The sequence below is a fragment of the Columba livia genome, chromosome 8 (assembly GCF_036013475.1).
Source record: "Columba livia isolate bColLiv1 breed racing homer chromosome 8, bColLiv1.pat.W.v2, whole genome shotgun sequence".
Classification (NCBI taxonomy): Eukaryota; Metazoa; Chordata; class Aves; order Columbiformes; family Columbidae; genus Columba; species Columba livia.
Window position 1 is genome coordinate 13,972,754 of NC_088609.1, and position 19,203 is coordinate 13,991,956.

Genomic DNA, 19,203 nt, shown 5'->3' on the forward strand with positions numbered 1-19,203 from the left:
AATTAGAAGTCTTCTTTGCAAGAGATTTAGGCTAATCATATTCAAATTCTGACCTACAATCATTTTTAACTCTACAATCCTTCAATGTTTCTGTTAAATTATTGGTTAATTAGTTATGTTAATTAGTGTTCTGTAGGCATTTTAGATCTTTATCACAAGAGAGTCAACTAACTTCAAATGCTTAATTATTTGCCAAGTATCATAGTAGGTTTTGTGATGGTTTATTATGTGGTTAGTTACCATATTGACCTTTGTGAAACAAATTCCATTCCCGATTAAATTTTTTTTGTGCTTTTTAAGTTTTTAGTTTTTCAAGTTGGCTTGACTGAGAGTGTTCTTGGGAACTTGTTTATCCACCTATACAAAAAATATCTTTTTCTAGTATAAATATACAAATCCACAGCTATCGATTTCACTTTGCATGGTGCCAAAACTTGGCAGTGTGTTGGAAAAAAAAAAATGTTTAAGATTCAGTCAAAAGATGTTTTTCCAGCAGATGGAAGATTGGTTTGTTCCTGTGGTTCAACTCACTGTTGTGTAAGAACTCCAGTCACATTTTACTGTTGTTCATTCTTGTGTAGAGTGTAGAAAAACTGGAATTAATAGGAATGGATTTCATTTGGAAGATTGCAATGGAGTCACCTGATGAAGAAATTGCCAATGAAGCTATTCAATTGATAATAAATTACAGCTATATTAATCTAACTCCTAGATTGAAAAAGGTAGGCACATATTTGTACATCAAACTCCTTTGACATTCATACAACCTTGACACTCTGCATGTTAAAATGTGTAATTTGTTGGCTTCTGTCAATTTATGAGTAATTCCCTTGATTTTGGTTTAAGTTCTAATTTGTTTGTACATTTTACCTTTAGGATTCAGTATCACTGCACAAGAAATTCATTGCTGATTGCTACACACGATTAGAGGTACAGGACAAATTTTAATAGTTCTTTTTCCTGCTTTGTATCTTAGAATTAGAATAATTGACTATGACAATTCTATTTAAAGAAAAAAATAGTATTTCCACAAATATTTCTTGTCTTCGTGGCTCTCCAAGACATACTTAAATGTCCATGTCAGCCAACACTTGTACTCTGCTTTGTATTCTAGGCAGCCAGCTCTGCACTCGGTGGTCCGACATTAACACACGCTGTTACAAGAGCTACAAAAATGCTCACAGCAACTGCTATGCCTACGGTAGCAACATCAGTTCAGTCTCCTTACAGGTAGGCCTGACTTTAAAAGAATAAATATGACAGCAGAAATTTCCTCCCAGCTGCTTACCACATGACTTTGAGTGCTGATTAAAATTCTCAGTATTGGTAGTTGTATATTCTGGTGGTTTCTCAATATTCCAACCACAATGCAAATTGAGTTCCAAAGAGATTTTGAAAAACCTGTGCCTAAAAAAAAAAAAAGTCCACAAGAAACACACTCCCTCTTCTGGCCTCTTGAAAACCAAAACCAACCAACCAACCAAAAAAAAAGAGAAGACCACAACCATAGACTATTACCTGCCTATTAGTCTATATTTTGGGGTAGCAGGGTTTGATTTTGTTTTTTTTTTAAGTGGGAGAGAAGAGGACTATTTTTCATCTTTTAGCTTAACGTACACACCTGAATGTGTGTAGCTTAAATATACAAGCTCAGGGTGGGACCTTTAGAAACATGAAGCTGCTTCTGAAGTTGGCTGCCTCTCAAGCAGTGTAACACAAGCCTGTTTTCCTAGTTAATTTCAACTGAATTAACTCCAATTTTAAGGAATTATGTTTGAAAACAGATAATTTGTGGTAGTTACCCATGGATGTTGAAAATTAATCTCTAAGACAATCTGCTCTTGTTTTCAATGTTTATCTCTAGGTCAACTAAACTTGTAATAATTGAGAGACTGCTGCTGTTGGCAGAGCGTTATGTGATAACAATAGAGGTAAGAGATGTAATTTCTTACTAGGCAAGGGTAAGAACACAACTTCTGATACTATTAAAAACAGTAAAAGTTATTTAAACCTATGCAACTCTAGAGACTTTGTTACATACCATCACAGAATTATCTTGTTTTCAGGGGTAGTATTTATTATCCTTTTCTTCCTGTAGGACCTTTACTCTGTTCCCCGAACTATTCTACCTCATGGTGCCTCTTTCCATGGACATCTTTTAACACTTAATGTTACGTACGAGTCTACCAAAGATACCTTCACCATAGAGGTACGTGTGCACAGGTCATGTGTGTTTTTTGATGCCTGAGCAGAACAGAGTAAGCTGGTTTGAAGGACTCTGGTCAATTTGAAAACTCTGCAGAGGAGCAGGAAGACTTTAGTGGAAGACTTTCCTTTTTTTTTCTCTTGAAATTTACTGCTTGAGCAGACTTACTGAGCAAGGGTTGTTTGATTTTTACAGGCTCATAGCAATGAAACTGTTGGGAGCGTCAGGTGGAAGATAGCAAAGATGTTGAGTTCACCTGTGGATAATATACAGATATTTGCCAATGACAGCCTGGTATGTTAACTGCAAAGAATTCTCATTCTCTGTGAAATTGAATCTCCTTTCCAGGACTAAATGGTAAAAATATTTTCTTGCAGCTAACTGTAAACAAAGATCAGAAACTACTCCACCAACTGGGCTTCTCTGATGAACAAGTCCTTACAGTAAAGACATCAGGAAGTGGGACTCCATCAGGGAGCTCTGCAGATTCCTTGAGCAGTTCCAGCAACAGCGGCAGTGTATTCAGTTCATCCTATGCGATGGAACAGGTACAGTGTAATAACCTACTCACATTTTTCTTGGAGGGTGGATAGTTGAAGGAGACAGAGCTGGGGTGGAAGAGGTTCAGTACAGTGAGACAGGAGCTATTCATGTCAGCTTGAGCATCCGGTCTTTGGTTTTGCTTTCAAACTGCAATCGAAACAAAACATTTAAATACACAACTGCCTTATGCATGCAGATTGGATTTTATAATCTGTATTCTGTCATCTGCTTGGTGTTTATTAATGTCTACAGGGTCTTTTAAACAAACAAGACATATATGTTTTCATTTTTACATTGTATATTTTTTGGGGGAGAGTTTTCCAGATTTCCACTATTGATGAAGCTGCAGTATGAAAATAAACTAGGAAGCATAAAGTAGCGTATTCAGACCACTCCTGGCCTGCTTTGAATGTCAACCCTAACTTAACAATGAATTTTTGAAGTCAACTGTTATAAGGGAAATAGGCAGGCTAGAAAGTAACTGGGATTTCTACAGGCCAGGTTGGCATCTGGATCAGTTGCTTCAGTAAAGAACTCTTTTTAAATTACTTGCAACAGAGAGGAGAGAAAAAGGCCTTTGTATTTCTGCTTAATTCTCAGGAGAAATCCCTCCCTGGAGTAGTCATGGCTCTTGTCTGTAATGTGTTCGATATGCTTTACCAGCTTGCCAACCTAGAGGAGCCAAGGTAAGCAAACTAAATGGTTATTAAATGTTGAAAAAACGCTCATGCTGCAAAGTTTTAATAGCTACTTTTTTCGCAGTGCGCAGGCATCCACCAGGCCACAATGTGGCTGAGCTCTGTTTGCGCAAGTAACTTCTGATAACTTTTCAGGATAACACTGCGAGTGAGGAAACTTCTGCTCTTGATTCCCACTGACCCGGCTATTCAGGAGGCTCTTGATCAGCTTGATTCGCTGGGAAGGAAGGTAAGGATTAAACAATAATCTTGGTGAGTTTAACAAAAAGGATTTTGCTACCAGGTTTCTTGAATTTCCTGTCAGATTATAACCTGTGAAGGGTTTGAAACTCCAATGCAAAATAATGCTTGTGTTAAGGATTATTGACTTATTTCTGAGCAGCTAGAGTCAGGAAGGTTATTACAGGGATTACAGAAAAACTATTGTCAATTACAACAAAATGCAGTAGTCTCAAAATATTTCTTCTGTGGCTTATTGCTCCTAGAAAACACTGCTATCGGAATCAAGCTCTCAGTCTTCAAAATCACCGTCCTTGTCTTCAAAACACCAACATCAACCCAGTGCCAGCTCAATATTAGAAAGTCTTTTCAGATCTTTTGCTCCAGGCATGTCCACCTTCAGAGTGCTTTACAATTTAGAGGTAAGAAAACAATTTAACTTCTTTCTACTTGTGTTTCTGAGGACTAAGGTTTAAGCTGTTTTAAGTTTCTTGAGCAGGAGTCCATCATGACAGGGTCATCATACAAAATGTCATAGTCTGCTTTTATGTTTGTGAAAAATTTTTCACAAAATTAAAGGGGTAACAAGTTCCCCTTTTGAGACTTTACTGTGAAGCCAGGTCCTCCTTTTTGTGGTTTGCAAGGTGGAAGGAGTAAGTGGAGAGGAACAAAGAAATATTGAAGTCCTTAACCATTTAGGTAAAATTCCTGCTTGAATCTCTAGAAACTCCCAAGTATGTGATTTTTAGTGTCTATATAAAAAAAAAAAAAGGTTGTCTCTTTTAAAAATTAATGGGAGCTGTTTTTCAGTTTGATTTTGCTCAGTTCAATTTGAAAGAAAAGCAATGCTAACTTCCCTTCTATATAAGTACTATATTCTGTCTGTAGAGGCTAAGGATAAATATTTTTGAGAAGCATTCAACTATGAAGAATTTTCAGTATCCAAATGTGCAGGGCTTTTACCCAGAAGCTTCTGGCCTGTTTTAGCCGTGCATGTAAAATGAGTGGAACACATACAATTTTTTTTTTTTTACCCCTAAATATTCTCCTTAGTAAGTTCTTTAACCAAAACACTGGGTTGGACCCTGTAAAGAGGTTATTTTCAAGTGTTCAGTGCATGGATTCTAAAGAGTGTGAGAGTTCAGCTGGTGTCATTTTTAGGACACAGTAGTCTGCACACTGTAGGAACCTGGGCAGTTTCTTGTTCTACTCACAGCCACCACTGTTTGTAAGGACTCATTACAAGTATGGTTTGAACAACTTGGAGTTAGGAGGACTGGTTGCCAGCAGCTTCAAAAACAGTGGTCAATGTTATTCTCTTTTATTCCCGGTGTGTGTCAAGATTACTGTAGAAGTTTTCTTGTAGTTTTTTTCCTTTGAGTTTCTGCAGTCTAACGTTCACTCTTCATCTTCCTGCGCTGTCATCACTGCAGCGCTCGGATTCCCTATTTTCTGTACAGCTGGAATGAAAGGTATTTGATGATGCCTTTGAAATACGTTGACAAGTTCTATGACTAAGAGCAAATGGCTCAGCATATCACAGCAAGGGGATCTTGTTGCACTGGCAGGTTCTGTTACAGTATGATAAGACAGTTATCTGCTGCTTCTGTGCCAGAAAAAATAATAAAAGCAAGTAATAAATTGTTTGCTTTTCTGGCAAGGAATGAGAAGCAGTAAATTGGATTAGATGTGTAGATTACATGAGTGGACTTGTTCCTCAAGTCCAGTTAAACCGATTGGAAGATGTTTTCTGTCAGAAAAAGGATGATGTGCTTTTTTGATCCCCTCAACTGGTGATCTGTTGAAAAAAATAGGAACCAGTCTGAACTGCTTCTGGAAAATTGTACACAGAGAATCTGCAGAGTGTACAAAAGAGATAAAAATTAAATGTTGCAGATTTTCAGGGTTATATTGTGTAGTGTTGTGAAAAGATTTCATGCCTGGAACTGTGTAAACCAGTCTTCTTACCTGTGAACCTGAAAAAGATGTATTTTGTTTTCCCACATGCGGCATTGTTGGCTGTACATGCCAAAGACACTTTTCAAGAAAGCAAATAACTTCTGGTGGTTTTTTGGGCTTTTGGGAGGGGCTGGGTTCTTTTGTTTGGGTGTTTTTTCTTTGTGTAAGATGAAATAAAATTAGTTATAAATGTACGTGACGTCTGACCCACAGAGACCGCAGACTTCCTTATGGCCATGTTTCTGAGTGTAATTGCCTTCTGTGAAGTTTTGTGGTGACTTAAAACAGGAGGAGTGACACACTGGTGATGTTCATAAGGCCTGTAAAATTACCTAGACAATCTCATAACAAAAAACAATAATAATATGGTTATGTTTCAGAAGGCATGAATCAATACATAAGCCATCTGTAGGGTGTTTTAGGGGATACTGTCAACTGAAAATCTAGAAAGGAGAAGAATTTGGGCTCTTAAGGAGCACCAGCTGAACCTGAAGACATCATTTCATAAGTGAATTGTTAATTGCTTCATTTGTAGTGGATTTTTTTTTCTGATACACTTTAACCTTCAGCAGATGAATAAATAAGCACCAGTATTTTTTATTTATTTTAGGTACTGAGCTCCAAGCTGATGCCAACTGCAGATGATGAAATGGCAAGAAACTGTGCCAAGTCTTTCTGTGAAAACTTCCTCAGAGCAGGGGGTTTGAGGTTAGATTTCAAAATCTTGACTCAATTTATAACAATTAGTTAACAGTTCTGTGTGGTTTCTGGTTTCCACACCGTAGCACTCTCGCACACCTGTCAGCGTCTTTTTCAGAGAAAAAAAAAGTCCACCCAAAGCTGTTTTTTCATTATCCAATGTCTGAAAAGCTACTGTAGCTACCATAGAAATGCAAGAGTACATGTTGTTAAACCTCAAAATAAATTTAGGTGCGTATAAGCTTGTGAAGTGTAGCTTTTATTAAGGTATTTGGTGTTTGGATAGTTAGCGTTTAAGTGTTTCAGTTCAAATTTGCGAGCGTGTACACCACACTGTGTCCTGCAGAGATACCAGTGGACATTTAAAGCAGTCAAAACCTAATGTGGTGGGAACCAAATTAAATTTTATAGGCTCCAAAATTCAGACACTTCAGGTAAAGTTGAGACACAGTGTGAGTGGTTTGGAAGATCTGGTAATACTGCTTGTGCTTGTCAGATTTATAGAGTATACGTTGCTCTTAGTAATTCTGTCCACCACCCTCCCTGCCCCATAGGTCCTGAAGCATTTTCCAACAGGAAGCCTCTATCTGTAGATGTAGAAGGGGAAAATGGGGATTTAAGTCTCCAAAGACACAAGTTTGGCAGTTTTAACTGGTAATCAGCTGACTGAATAGGAAGGGGGAAGGATAGAGAGAAATTAATTTCAGCTCTCTCCTATTGCAAAACATTTTCAAACAGAGTCTTTTGTATTGATTTGTTTTTAAGTTTGGTGGTGAATGTGATGCAGAGAGATTCCATCCCATCAGAGGTAGACTATGAAACAAGACAGGGAGTCTATTCCATCTGCCTGCAACTTGCAAGGTATGTAATTGCGTTTCATTAGTGAAAGTGCTTCTTTCTTGGCTTTTAGAGCGTGGCTTGTCATATTTAAGATTAATCAGTACTTTGAGATCTGTTTCATTCACTTGCTGTAAACATTCAAATATAAGTCTGATGTTTTTGCTATCTGAGTGTAGGTTCTTGCTTGTTGGCCAAACAATGCCTACCTTACTGGATGAAGATTTTGTTAAAGACGGGGTAGAAGCGTTGTCCTCACGCCCCTTCCGTAACGTCAGCCGACAAGCAAGTAGACAGATGTCTATTTGTGGAACACCTGAGAAGTCATCCTACCGCCAGCTCTCCGTGTCTGATAGATCCTCCATTCGGGTAGAAGAAATCATCCCAGCAGCAAGAGTTGCCATACAAGTAAGGAAGTGTTTGATTTATGGTGATGGAGCAGTGTTGTCTCCAGTGACAGCTATGTAACTCCTGGATTTTTAATCAAAAGTCTGCGTTTTATACAGGTTCTTGCCCAGGTTCTGTTTTAAAAGCCTCTGAAAATCCTGACCATCAGTCTCTCTTCCTGATCTTTATCTGAATTTTAGCATAGTCTCAGAAATTATTTTGGCAGTACAAAGGGAAGCAGTACCACAAAAATGCTTGCCAGAAATAGATGTACCCAGAAATCTTACTTGTGGTTTATTTTCCATCACACTTAACTCTAAGGTCTTATTCTTGTTAATTTTCTGTGAATAGAAAGGAGGAGGTTCCAGCTTGAACTTGTGGCTTATAGTCCATGTTTCTTTGAATTACAAATTTGGGGCAAGTTTTTGTTTCAAGTGGCTCAATGAAAATTACATTTTCTTGATGGTACTCTGGGGAAAAAAAGAAATTTTTCTTTTCGATACTTTGAGAAAATGCTGATTTCCCCTTTATAGGCGTGTCAGTGTAATTAACCTGAGACTGGCTATTTACTAAATGATCAAATCTGACAAGAATTCAACCCATTGGGAAGTTTGAGTCCAGCTGAAAAAAAACTTGATAGTTAATATTACAAGTGTGGTGTGTTAAGTACTTGGGCAGTGCTCCCAAAATGGATTTATATGATTGAAATCCACATGCCTAACTCCAGATAGGTGAAAAGGCTACCCTAGTGAAGAGTTAAAAAGCGAAACTACTTCCTATTAAGGGAGCAATATTAATCTCTTAGTGGGGAAAAAAAAAAGACTCTTATATCCTTGAGCCTGCTTAGAAAAGAGAGAGGAAAACAAATCCAAATGTCAGTTTGATGTGATCCAGAGGATACGTTGCTATTATCCCTGTGACTAACAGATACTGTTGAATGTTGCAGAAGTAACTGCTGTTTCTTGTCCCTGCAGACAATGGAGGTGAATGATTTCACTTCCACAGTGGCTTGTTTCATGCGCCTCTCTTGGGCTGCTGCTGCAGGACGCCTGGACCTCGTGGGAAGCAGCCAGCCCATAAAAGAGAGCAACACGTTATTTCCTGCAGGGATTCGAAACAGACTTAGCAGCTCAGGTAGGTTAGCTCTGTCTCTAAACTAATCTAAATAAAGTGCTTTGTTTATTCTTAATTGAACACTTTTGAAGCTTGAAGCTGGATTCACTGGGGTTGCACTCAATGATCTGCTTGGGTCCCTGCCCACTCAGGATATTCTATGATTGAATTACACAAATCTGAGCAAAATACTGTACATTCATGTGGCATTTGGAGGCGTTTTTTTTTTTTAATTGCAGAGAACTGAGCAGAAGCTGAAAACATCTGAAAATTTTGGTGGATTACAGCACTTGTTCCTTTCTTAATGCAGGAAGTAACTGCAGTTCAGGAAGCGAAGGAGAGCCAACCGCGCTGCACGCTGGCATCTGTGTGCGACAACAGTCCGTGTCCACCAAGGATGCTCTGATTGCTGGAGAAGCCTTGTCCCTCCTGGTAACCTGTCTTCAGCTACGCAGCCAGCAACTAGGTAAGAAATAGAATGGGATTACTCACCATCTGAAATACAACTAAGGTGGGGAATGGAAACAGACAAGTGCAAAAAATACTGAGAAATTTCTAGCTTTGTAAGCTGAGACAGCCCAAGTTAAAGCCATAAAATTTCATTTAAAAATACAGGTGGTTTGGTTTGGGTTTGGTTTTTTTTTGTTTTTTTTTTCAAGGACTGAAAAACAGGTGGCATGAAACAAGACGGGTAGTTCCATGCCTTAGTGAAATGTTTTGGGAAAGCTGACTTACTGCCTGTATATAAATATTTGCACAGGCTTTGAAGTGTGTAGTTCTGTAAGCGCTGCTGTTTGCATAGCAAGTGTTTAGTACTTGAACCTTTGTGTACATGAAGCGTAAATATTAGTGGTGGTGGAAGGAAAACACTGTTATAAGGTAGTGCCAGTCTCTGGTGATGGGGGAATGTGCAAATAGCCCTCACTGCTTTTCAGTGTTGACAGGGGAATGTCCTCTGTCCTGTGGTATTTTAACACAAGACTGTAACTGACATATTTTGAATTATTATTTTTTAAAAAGATAGCCTGGTACTTTTCTGTTCTAGGGTCTTTTTACAATTTGCCTTGTGTTGCCGATTTCATCATTGACATACTGCTCGGATCACCAAGTGCTGAGGTGAGGGTCTTTCTCTGAAAACTTCTTTATTGTATTTCTGAAATACGTACTTTGACCACTTTGATATGGTCTGAAGATAAAATTGTTCGTTACAACTGTTCCCACAGTTCTTTGTATTTGAATGAATAATGTCTGTATAGTTGTTAGTAATTCCAGGATCTAGTGATGGGTTGATAGAAAATGCTGAAGTATTACATTCTTTAGGCTTGTTTAATCCGTGAGGTGCACAGGACTGTGCTGTAGCTAGTCTAAAGAAAATACTCTCATTTTGGTGAGACAAATTCTGTAAAACGACTGCTTTAGGGAAACTTCTAAGTAACTTTCATCTCAAAAGATTTGGGTAAGATTTATTGGACTCTTCTGAACTTCTGAAAAATTCTTCCAAATGTCAGAGTCCTCCTAAATTTAATTCTTTCTGACTTGATTATTCTGAATATTCTAAAATCTAGATATTTTCAAGTCACACTTTCTTCATTTAGTTGCATCTCCTATATTATCTGAATTTATAATCTCTATTTAATAAAGCATCAGATCTTTTAGCTCAGGGATGAACGTGGATTGCTAAATCCATATAAACAGAGAAACCCTGGCTGTGGGGTGAAGAGCTTATTGTCTTTTCAATGTCTGGTTTTTTCCGTTAGATCTCTAGCAATACAAAGTTTATCTTTTGCAACACTGCTAGTGTTTGACAATGACACTTGTTTCAGATTCGTCGTGTTGCCTGTGACCAGTTGTACACCCTTAGCCAGACAGACACGTCAGCTCACCCAGATGTACAAAAGCCAAACCAGTTTCTCTTGAGTGTTGTTCTTGGTGCCCAACTGCCTCTTTGGTCACCAACCAGCATCATGAGAGGAATCAACCAGAGGTGAGTCAGATGTGTGTTGACTGAGACAGCAAATCTGTCACATTTTTAAATGAGCAGGGCCATGGAAGCTCTGAGGCACAAGGGATTAGGACTTTACTAGTCTGGCAAAAGTAGATGTCTCTGTCACGCCCCAGATAGTATTGGAAGTGTATAAACTGAAGGAAAATAAGGCTGAATTCTCAAGGTACAGTTCCTCCTCTGTGAACTCTTACAGTTCAGCTTATTTGACTTCCCATTTGGAAGGTGGTAGTTGCTAAACAGGCCCTGCTCTTTCTAGGATGTGGTTGTGGCAGTCAGAACCTGGCTGGAATCCTGTGTGAGGCAGAGGTGATGGGATGTGTGACAGTCACATCGAGTTTATTTGATAGTGTTGCATAGATCCAGTTCAGAAACCAATCCTAAAGGTTCCAGCCTTTTCAGTGGTGTCTGAACCCATGACTTTACCTGATTTCTTGTTGCTTGTGTTGCCCATTACACCTGTAAAGACTGGAGTTGTCAGTCCTGTTAACTTGTCCCTGACTGGCCAAAGGTTGTTGAATGTAACAGTAACTTTAAACAGCAATTTCAAGAGGAATATGAATAGAGGAGAAACTTGAGAAGTTAAAACATGTTGTTTTATTACCTGATAATTAACTAAAATTTTTATGAGGTGAAGGAAGAAAGCAGGATTAAATGTTACTCATAACATTCAGAAGTAGCTGTTGGGAAGGAATTTGTTTTAAAGCTGCAGCATGTGCATGCAGAAGCATAGCTAGATAGCTATGCTGGTTTGGATTAGGTGGACAGAGCACACAGGCCTTGAAAGCAACTGCTTAGAAAAAAGTTTCTGATTTTAAATTAAAACCTTCCTCTATTTGTACCTGTTTCAGACTTTTGTCCCAGTGTACAGAATATTTTGACCTGAGATGTCAGTTATTGGATGACCTCACATGTAAGTATGTACAGGCACACTTGTCATCCTGATCATGGCTTCCAACCATGTCCTCCTTTTGGAGACAAGATGTAGAATTGCCTTCACGGAGGGGTTGCACCACCGTAAACTCAACGTGACCTGCCAGTGTGTTAATGCCTGGCAAAAACAGACCATTATCAAGATGTTTGAAATTCTTTGTATTTATATTCTGCACTTATAGAGCTGGTTTTTTTGTTGGTTTTTTTTTTTTTTCTCTGGGTTTTTTTTCCTCTTGCAGCATCAGAAATGGAGCAGCTAAAGATAAGCCCAGCTGCCATGTTAGAAGATGAGATCACCTGGCTGGACAATTTTGAACCCAACCGCACAGCTGAGTGCGAGACCAGTGAAGCTGATAACATCCTGTTAGCAGGACACCTGAGGCTCATCAAGACTCTCCTCTCACTCTGTGGGGCAGAGAAGGAAATGGTTGGTAAGTATTGCTTTTTACTCTAAAGTGACTGGACTGGTGTGAATTCTGCATAGCGCTAACAGATGACTTGAGGAATAGGCAGTACACGTGAAGACTTTTTAATACATCAGTAGAAGTGATACAGAACTACGAGGAATAATTTTGGCAGTACCTTTGATAAAATATTTGGATTATTTTTTGTTGATACGGTGCTGTCAAGTGATTTTGCTGTTATCTAACACATTCTGACATGTGCAGTGATAAGTCTTTAACAGTACATGTGGATTACTCTGTTACAGGTTCCTCTTTGATTAAGCCACTGTTGGATGATTTCCTCTTCCGAGCATCCAGGATTATTCTGAATAGCCATTCGCCAGCAGGCACTGCTGCAATCAGTCAGCAAGACTTTCATCCAAAGTAAAAATAGGGGTTTTTTTGTTTATGTTGGGTTTGGTCTGAAATCTTGTGAATGCAAATGTCACACTGGGGCTACAGATACTAGCATTTAATACCAGTATCGGAGCATTTCTCCAATTTTCTACATTTCCTACAAAAGTGTCCAAATAACATTTTTGTATGTTTTTGCATGGCCTAAAATCTGTGCTGTTCTGTGCTTCCAAAGACTGTGCTTGGTTAGATCAATGTTGAACTGCAAGCCCAATCAAGTGCTGGTTTTATGAATCCAAACACGTCATCACTTGGGAAGTTGGTTAAGTTGGAGCATAAGCAGGAAATTAACTTTCCAAGCCCCTTGTAAATAAGAATCTGGAAAGTTCTGCAATTTTTCCCTTCAAAAGAATTGTGTTTTGTAAAAACCTAACACTGAGCCAGTCTCCTTGCACTTGAGATAACTGATAATAGCACAGAATAAATCAAATGGGGAAAAAAGAGTGGGCTTCCTCTTTCCTGTCATACCTGCCTTCTCTTATTGCTGTGCAATACCTGAAGGATGGGTAAATTAGCTCATGTGGAGCTTTGTGCTGTTGCAGCTGCATTTCTTACATTATACTGACTAGATGGTGTTAGAGCTGGACCAGGCACATCCTCACTGCCTTTCCACAAACCCCAGAGAAGGTTCCAGCAGAGCATTTAGCAACCCCTGAACTCAATGGGACTTGCTACACCTCAGTGTTTTGCTCCATTGCAGTTATCTCAAGCATGCTTTTTTGTTGGCTTAAAGTAGATAAAGCCTTTTCTTTGGCCCTAAGAAGAAAGGGCCAGTGTGTTTGGTGATCCACGGAAAAAACCTTAGGTCTAAGGTCATCTGTTGTAGCAAGTTATCTCGCCTAGCTCTTTCAAATCTTGTCTCTGTAAATATGTCATTGTGTCTCCAGCATTGATACAGTGATAGAGTGTCTGTCTATTTGTCCTCAGATGTGCAGCTGATTCTGTGCTGTCTTTTTAGGGCACCCACTTTTTCTTGCTACTGAATGTTAGCAATGGGTGTCTCCATGTCAGTAAGGGAGGGTTATTTAAAGGAGCATTTTCTGGTGTTGCTCTTTTGATTTGATTCTTCCCTGTTCTCCATCCCCAAGAAAGAAAAAAAAAAATAGCACTTTGCGGTCTCTCAGGAGTGTTTTATCAGCTAAAGTGTTCCTTTTGAACATTAATTACCAGCTTGTTCTCAGTACTATGGCTTTCTTGAATCAGAAATAATTGAGTCATCTACCAAATAGATCTCAAATGTGGTTTTCTTTTTAGGTGCAGTACAGCAGACAGCCGATTAGCTGCTTACGAAGTGTTAGTAATGCTGGCCGATAGCTCACCCTCCAATCTCCAGCTTATTACAAAAGAGCTGCTTTCTATGCATCACCAGTGTGACCCTGCACTTACCAAGGAGTTTGATGTAAGCAAGAAGCTTTTCTTGGTTTGTATTAGTGTGTTTTGGAATGCTGTGTATGATCCTGTTTCACTGCTTCATTCATGAAATTTCCGTGGTCTTCAATTTAAAATGACAAAAAGGAGATGAGAGTAAATGCAAAAACATTTGATCTTCCAGGGAAGCAAATATTCCAGTGAGTCTTTGTCAGTTATTATCTGGATAAGAAAGAAGTATTTCCTAAATATCGCCAGTTCTATTTACATACATTTTAGGCCATTTTAACAGATTCATGCAAAGCGTTAAATGTCTAGATGACTAAATATAGTGCTCTTGCAATCTTGCAGAATTTATATTCCTGGATTTCCATTAAATTGCTCTTTACAGTTCATATAAAGGTGGTTATAAGAGCTATAGTACCTTGTTGGAGTCTCATGCTTTTTATAACTTACCGGGAAAAAATATGTTTGTCATTCATTCCAGTATCTTCCACCAGTGGATAGTCGCTCCATTTCAGGATTTGTGGGATTGAAGAATGGTGGGGCTACTTGTTACATGAATGCCGTCTTCCAGCAGCTCTATATGCAGCCTGGCCTCCCAGAGGTAATTGGTTCAACATCCAGTCAAATCCTCCTTTTGAAATTACTGTCACCTGAACTGCAACATCATCTGAGCACCATTTGTAAATTAATTGTTTAAATAAAAAAAAACACGTGCATGTACCTGTGTGGGCATAAATATATACACGCAATAAACATGTAAATTATAAGTTGTGTCATGACAATTCACAATAATAACTTTGGTAAGAACCAATTTAATAAGGTTATTTCCTTCCTTCCTTCCAGGCCTTGCTTTCAATTGATGATGATACAGACAATCCAGATGACAATGTGTTCTATCAAGTTCAATCTCTTTTTGGTCATTTGATGGAAAGCAAGCTACAGTATTATGTACCTGAGAACTTTTGGAAGGTATTACATATTTTTCTTTATAATATATATATAGCTTTCCTACTTAACAATCATTTATTCAGTGTTTGTTCATTGCAGAATTTCTAGAGATCATGTAATTCCTATTTTAAAAGTCCAAAAATGTAAAAATAGCAAATTTATTTTAAAATCACTTTCTTTAGTGATGAATATATGGGCCACCTTTCTTTATATACTTATTTTTATAGATTTTCAAGATGTGGAATAAGGAACTTTATGTTAGAGAACAGCAGGATGCTTATGAGTTCTTCACCAGTCTTATAGATCAAATGGATGAGTACCTCAAGGTAAAAGCTTCAGGGATTTCTTTCTTTGTTTATATGCAACTCCTTGGTACTTTTTTTCTCTATCTCCTTTGTTCTTCAGAAAATAAGGCAGAGAGCCATTCGGCTTATTTTATAATCTACATAGTATCCAGAAGTTTAAAATTCCTGTTGCTTTCATGGTCTTTCACTCTGCAATATATCGAACTGATGTCTAACTTTACATCTCCAACAGAAAATAGGAAGAGACCAAATATTTAAAAATACTTTTCAAGGAATCTTCTCTGATCAGAAGATCTGCAAGGACTGTCCTCACAGGTAATGGTAAATTTAGTGCTTTAGTTACCAGGTTATTTGCTCTCCTAACTATTAAAATATGTAGGTCAAAATAGCACAAGAAGGTAGAGACATATGCCTTTGTCAGCATCACAGCTGTTGATGGCTGTGGGGCAAATGCAATAATTCTTTCCTCAGCATGTGTATATGTCTTGTTAATGTAAGTTGGCTACGTTCTACTCTGTCAATGCCTTGACTGTTTTTCTCCTTGTATTTAGGTATGAGCGTGAGGAAGCCTTCATGGCTCTCAACCTAGGTGTGACTTCATGTCAAAGTCTGGAAATATCGTTGGATCAGTTTGTTAGAGGAGAAGTTCTGGAAGGAAGCAACGCATACTACTGTGAAAAGTGCAAAGAAAAGGTATTGGTTCTTAATGCATGTGAAAGAAGATTCAGCTGTAGTTTTGATATTTTCTTAAGTATTACGTGGTCATACAAGCCACACTTAGATACTGCTTACTCTTTCTAAGTTGAAGATGTAATCAAAAGGTTAAATCCATGCCGATGGCATTCCTTGTTCCCTGTATCTTGTATTGTAGACTGAACACTTAGACATATGGCAGGATGGTAAAATGTCTGTAACATACCAGCCCACTGCACAAACTCCCTAATACCTGTAATAGTACACTATCTGTACGTGTTGTAGTTATCCCATCGCTGTACTGTGCAACAGCTGGAGATGGCTGGGCAATTGTGCATCTGTAGAAGAACACTACAGAAGCTTGAGATGTATAGATAGAGGTGATACTCTGTGTTTTCTTTTTAAGAGAACTACAGTGAAGCGCACATGCATTAAGGTCTTACCTAGCCTGTTGGTGATTCACCTGATGAGATTTGGCTTTGATTGGGAGAGCGGACGTTCTATTAAATATGATGAACAAATAAGGGTAAGACAGCTTTTCTTTTTGGCACCACCCCCCCATGCTGCTTCATGGAGTGCTTCCTATTTGTTCCTCCTTTTCCCCACATTTTGGTACAGCGATTTTGGGTACATGGTACACTTACAACATGATCATGCTACAGAAAATAAACCTTGTTCCTTATAGCTTTCCTTGTCTGCAGCATTCTTGGGATCCTTTCAGAAAGCAAGAGCAAAATCCTCTGTAAAGACATCTAACTTCTGTGTCATAAGAATAAAAAGCTGAAGTACCACATTTTCCTTCGGTGTTCCCAATGTGGGAAGTATCAATATGGTTCTCATAAAATTGCACAAAGGATGTACACAATATAATCTCTTGGTTAATCCCAAATATCTCTTCAAACAGTTTCCTTGGATGCTGAACATGGAACCTTACACCGTGTCAGGGATGGCTCGCCAGGACTCGTCCTCAGAAGTGGGCGACAACGGTAGAAACGCGGATCAAGGAGGCGGAGGCTCCCCGAGGAAGAAAGTTGCCCCTACAGAAAACTATGAGCTCGTTGGTGTGATTGTTCACAGTGGCCAGGCACATGCAGGGCACTACTACTCCTTTATAAAGGACAGGAGGTAACAGCCAGGAAGATTTGAGGCGGGGTGGGGGGGGGGCCCTTTGAGAGTGGTCTAGAGATGTTGCTTGTTTTGGGAAGGTCCAGTGAGCCATTCAGCGCTCTATCGGAAACACTCTTCCCTTTCTTAACACCCAACATTGTGAATGTTAAGACAATAATGTGGGACACCATATTATAAAAGCTTCAGCAATTCTTGCATACCTGGTATTGCAGTTTGAGGGCTTCCTTTGACACTTCTCATATTTCTAGTCAACCTCATTTTTTAAATATAACTTTGACATTGAACTAAGCTTTGTCAAAACAAAGGTGATTTCAGGTTGTCATTTCAAGGGTATTCAGGGTGGTTTTGTTTTTTACTAGACAACCAAGTAACTTTGTTTATGTTGTGTTTCTATTCTGTTTTGATCACAGGGGATGTGGAAAAGGAAAGTGGTATAAATTTAATGACACCGTTGTTGAAGAATTTGATTTAACTGATGAAACCTTGGAATATGAATGCTTTGGTGGAGAGTATAGACCTAAAGTCTATGATCAATGTAAGCAGAAGCAAAGATTGATTTACAGTAGCTTTATATTTCGTACTGGTTCTCGGGAGAGGTGGAGCTCAGTCTGTTGTATCTATCTTTGGTCTAATAATCCTTTTGAAGCACTTTTTTTCCTGAAGCCTTCTGCTTACTGAAGAACGTAGCAGCTTGTATATGGCCTGTTCATTGAACCATATTCACTGTTGTTCAGCACTTTGTAGACTTAGTAGCAGAGGAGATTCAAAAGTTAAATAGCACCTTGTTTAAAATAGTTTAAAAAAAACAAACACAGAACCACAAAACAGGCCTTGTTTTAGACTTGTGAAAATGACTGTGCATAGGACATGGTGTGGCATGATATAGTTAAACTTTTCAACACTTTAAGGAATTAATTCCAAAAACATTTCCACCAGTATTCAATTTTTTTCATAGTTATGACAATTATTTTTTAAAATACATATGCTTTTTGCAAAAATATTTTAGAATTCAGGTTTTTGTTATTCGCTAGCATAGACTGATGTTTTGCTCTGACAAATGACTTTATACTGCCACAGCGTGTATTACTTTCACACCCAGTTTCACTTCCCTATAGGGATGAAAAAGATACTAAACCTTCAGAAGCCTTAATCAAATGCCTTTCTTCCACCAGCGAACCCTTACCCTGACGTGCGCCGGCGCTACTGGAATGCCTACATGCTGTTTTACCAGAGAGTGTCTGATCAGAACTCTCCAGTCTTACCAAAGAAAAGTCGAGTGAGTGTGGTGCGGCAGGAAGCCGAGGACCTCTCCTTGTAAGTTCCTCTGGCGTCTGTAAAGGTTTCTCTTTTGTTGATATCTTGACCTTATCTCCAGAGCTATGAAATTAATAATTCCTGTCTGAGAAAGGACTATACTCACCCTTCTGTTTTGTTTTTTAAGGTGCTTAGTGAATAGTCTTTTATTGCTTTTACAACCTCCCCTTCTCCCCTCCCCTCCCTGCTGCTGTCACTATTACAGTAAGAAGTTCAAGCTGACTGACAGCCTCAAAAAGTATTTAGATTGTCATCTAAATTTGCCTTGATTATACTGGCCTACTGGTATTTTAAATTTGAACTGTAGATTTGTCACAGGATTTCATTATTCACTTGGAGCTTGTATATGTTTCAGATCTGCTCCATCTTCACCAGAAATTTCACCCCAGTCATCACCTCGACCCCACAGGCCCAACAGCGATCGCCTCTCCATCTTGACTAAGCTGGTTCGAAAAGGAGAAAAAAAGGGACTTTTTGTAGAGAAGATGCCGGTGCGGATATATCAGGTAAAGCACTCTGAAAGTGGCAACTAAATCATACTCTCATGATATTTAAGCACCTGGTAAGTGGAATACAATAACTTCAAAGGTGGCCTTGAAGTAATTCCTTTCTTGAAAGCAAAGCTAGGAAATAATTCTGGATTCTGACGTAAAGTTCGTAACAAGTTGCTTAGTGATACAGTAATGTAAGTTTTGCTGTCCCTTCTCACAAAATTGGCCCATCATTCTTTGCTTTGAAGAAAGTGCATGCAAATGAGTCAAACATGAGCAGCAGTCGGCATGCAAGCAGAGAGAGACAAGAGCAGAGAAGATGCTTCATTTGAAGTACACTTGAGGAGTAATGGAGATGATGGTAAATTACAGTCATCCTCACGTTCTTGACTTCACAAGAGTGTAGAAAGGGGAGGAGAAGTAAGAGAAACCAAAACAGCTTCAATCCGTTCATGTGTTAGCTTCTGTAATACTGAATATGATCTCAAAGGGGAAAA

At 38.7% G+C, this 19,203-nt stretch overlaps 1 protein-coding gene across 4 annotated transcripts in view; it reads left to right on the forward strand.

The window, feature by feature from the left end:
• USP24 (ubiquitin specific peptidase 24) overlaps nucleotides 1–19,203 on the forward strand; it is a 62,681-nt gene that overhangs the window by 29,720 nt on the left and 13,758 nt on the right. For all 4 annotated transcript variants that reach the window (XM_065070943.1, XM_065070944.1, XM_065070945.1 and 1 more), the window contains exons 21-51: nucleotides 582–722; nucleotides 877–930; nucleotides 1,115–1,230; nucleotides 1,865–1,931; nucleotides 2,099–2,209; nucleotides 2,402–2,500; nucleotides 2,584–2,754; nucleotides 3,350–3,435; nucleotides 3,583–3,676; nucleotides 3,933–4,088; nucleotides 6,236–6,333; nucleotides 7,090–7,185; nucleotides 7,341–7,569; nucleotides 8,523–8,682; nucleotides 8,972–9,127; nucleotides 9,707–9,777; nucleotides 10,485–10,645; nucleotides 11,515–11,576; nucleotides 11,836–12,027; nucleotides 12,306–12,423; nucleotides 13,708–13,852; nucleotides 14,309–14,428; nucleotides 14,671–14,796; nucleotides 15,003–15,101; nucleotides 15,313–15,395; nucleotides 15,632–15,773; nucleotides 16,180–16,299; nucleotides 16,678–16,898; nucleotides 17,312–17,436; nucleotides 18,074–18,215; nucleotides 18,571–18,721. In XM_065070943.1, coding sequence (XP_064927015.1) covers nucleotides 582–722; nucleotides 877–930; nucleotides 1,115–1,230; nucleotides 1,865–1,931; nucleotides 2,099–2,209; nucleotides 2,402–2,500; nucleotides 2,584–2,754; nucleotides 3,350–3,435; nucleotides 3,583–3,676; nucleotides 3,933–4,088; nucleotides 6,236–6,333; nucleotides 7,090–7,185; nucleotides 7,341–7,569; nucleotides 8,523–8,682; nucleotides 8,972–9,127; nucleotides 9,707–9,777; nucleotides 10,485–10,645; nucleotides 11,515–11,576; nucleotides 11,836–12,027; nucleotides 12,306–12,423; nucleotides 13,708–13,852; nucleotides 14,309–14,428; nucleotides 14,671–14,796; nucleotides 15,003–15,101; nucleotides 15,313–15,395; nucleotides 15,632–15,773; nucleotides 16,180–16,299; nucleotides 16,678–16,898; nucleotides 17,312–17,436; nucleotides 18,074–18,215; nucleotides 18,571–18,721 — 3,912 coding nt within the window. The remainder of the gene's footprint in view (nucleotides 1–581; nucleotides 723–876; nucleotides 931–1,114; nucleotides 1,231–1,864; nucleotides 1,932–2,098; nucleotides 2,210–2,401; nucleotides 2,501–2,583; nucleotides 2,755–3,349; nucleotides 3,436–3,582; nucleotides 3,677–3,932; nucleotides 4,089–6,235; nucleotides 6,334–7,089; nucleotides 7,186–7,340; nucleotides 7,570–8,522; nucleotides 8,683–8,971; nucleotides 9,128–9,706; nucleotides 9,778–10,484; nucleotides 10,646–11,514; nucleotides 11,577–11,835; nucleotides 12,028–12,305; nucleotides 12,424–13,707; nucleotides 13,853–14,308; nucleotides 14,429–14,670; nucleotides 14,797–15,002; nucleotides 15,102–15,312; nucleotides 15,396–15,631; nucleotides 15,774–16,179; nucleotides 16,300–16,677; nucleotides 16,899–17,311; nucleotides 17,437–18,073; nucleotides 18,216–18,570; nucleotides 18,722–19,203) is intronic.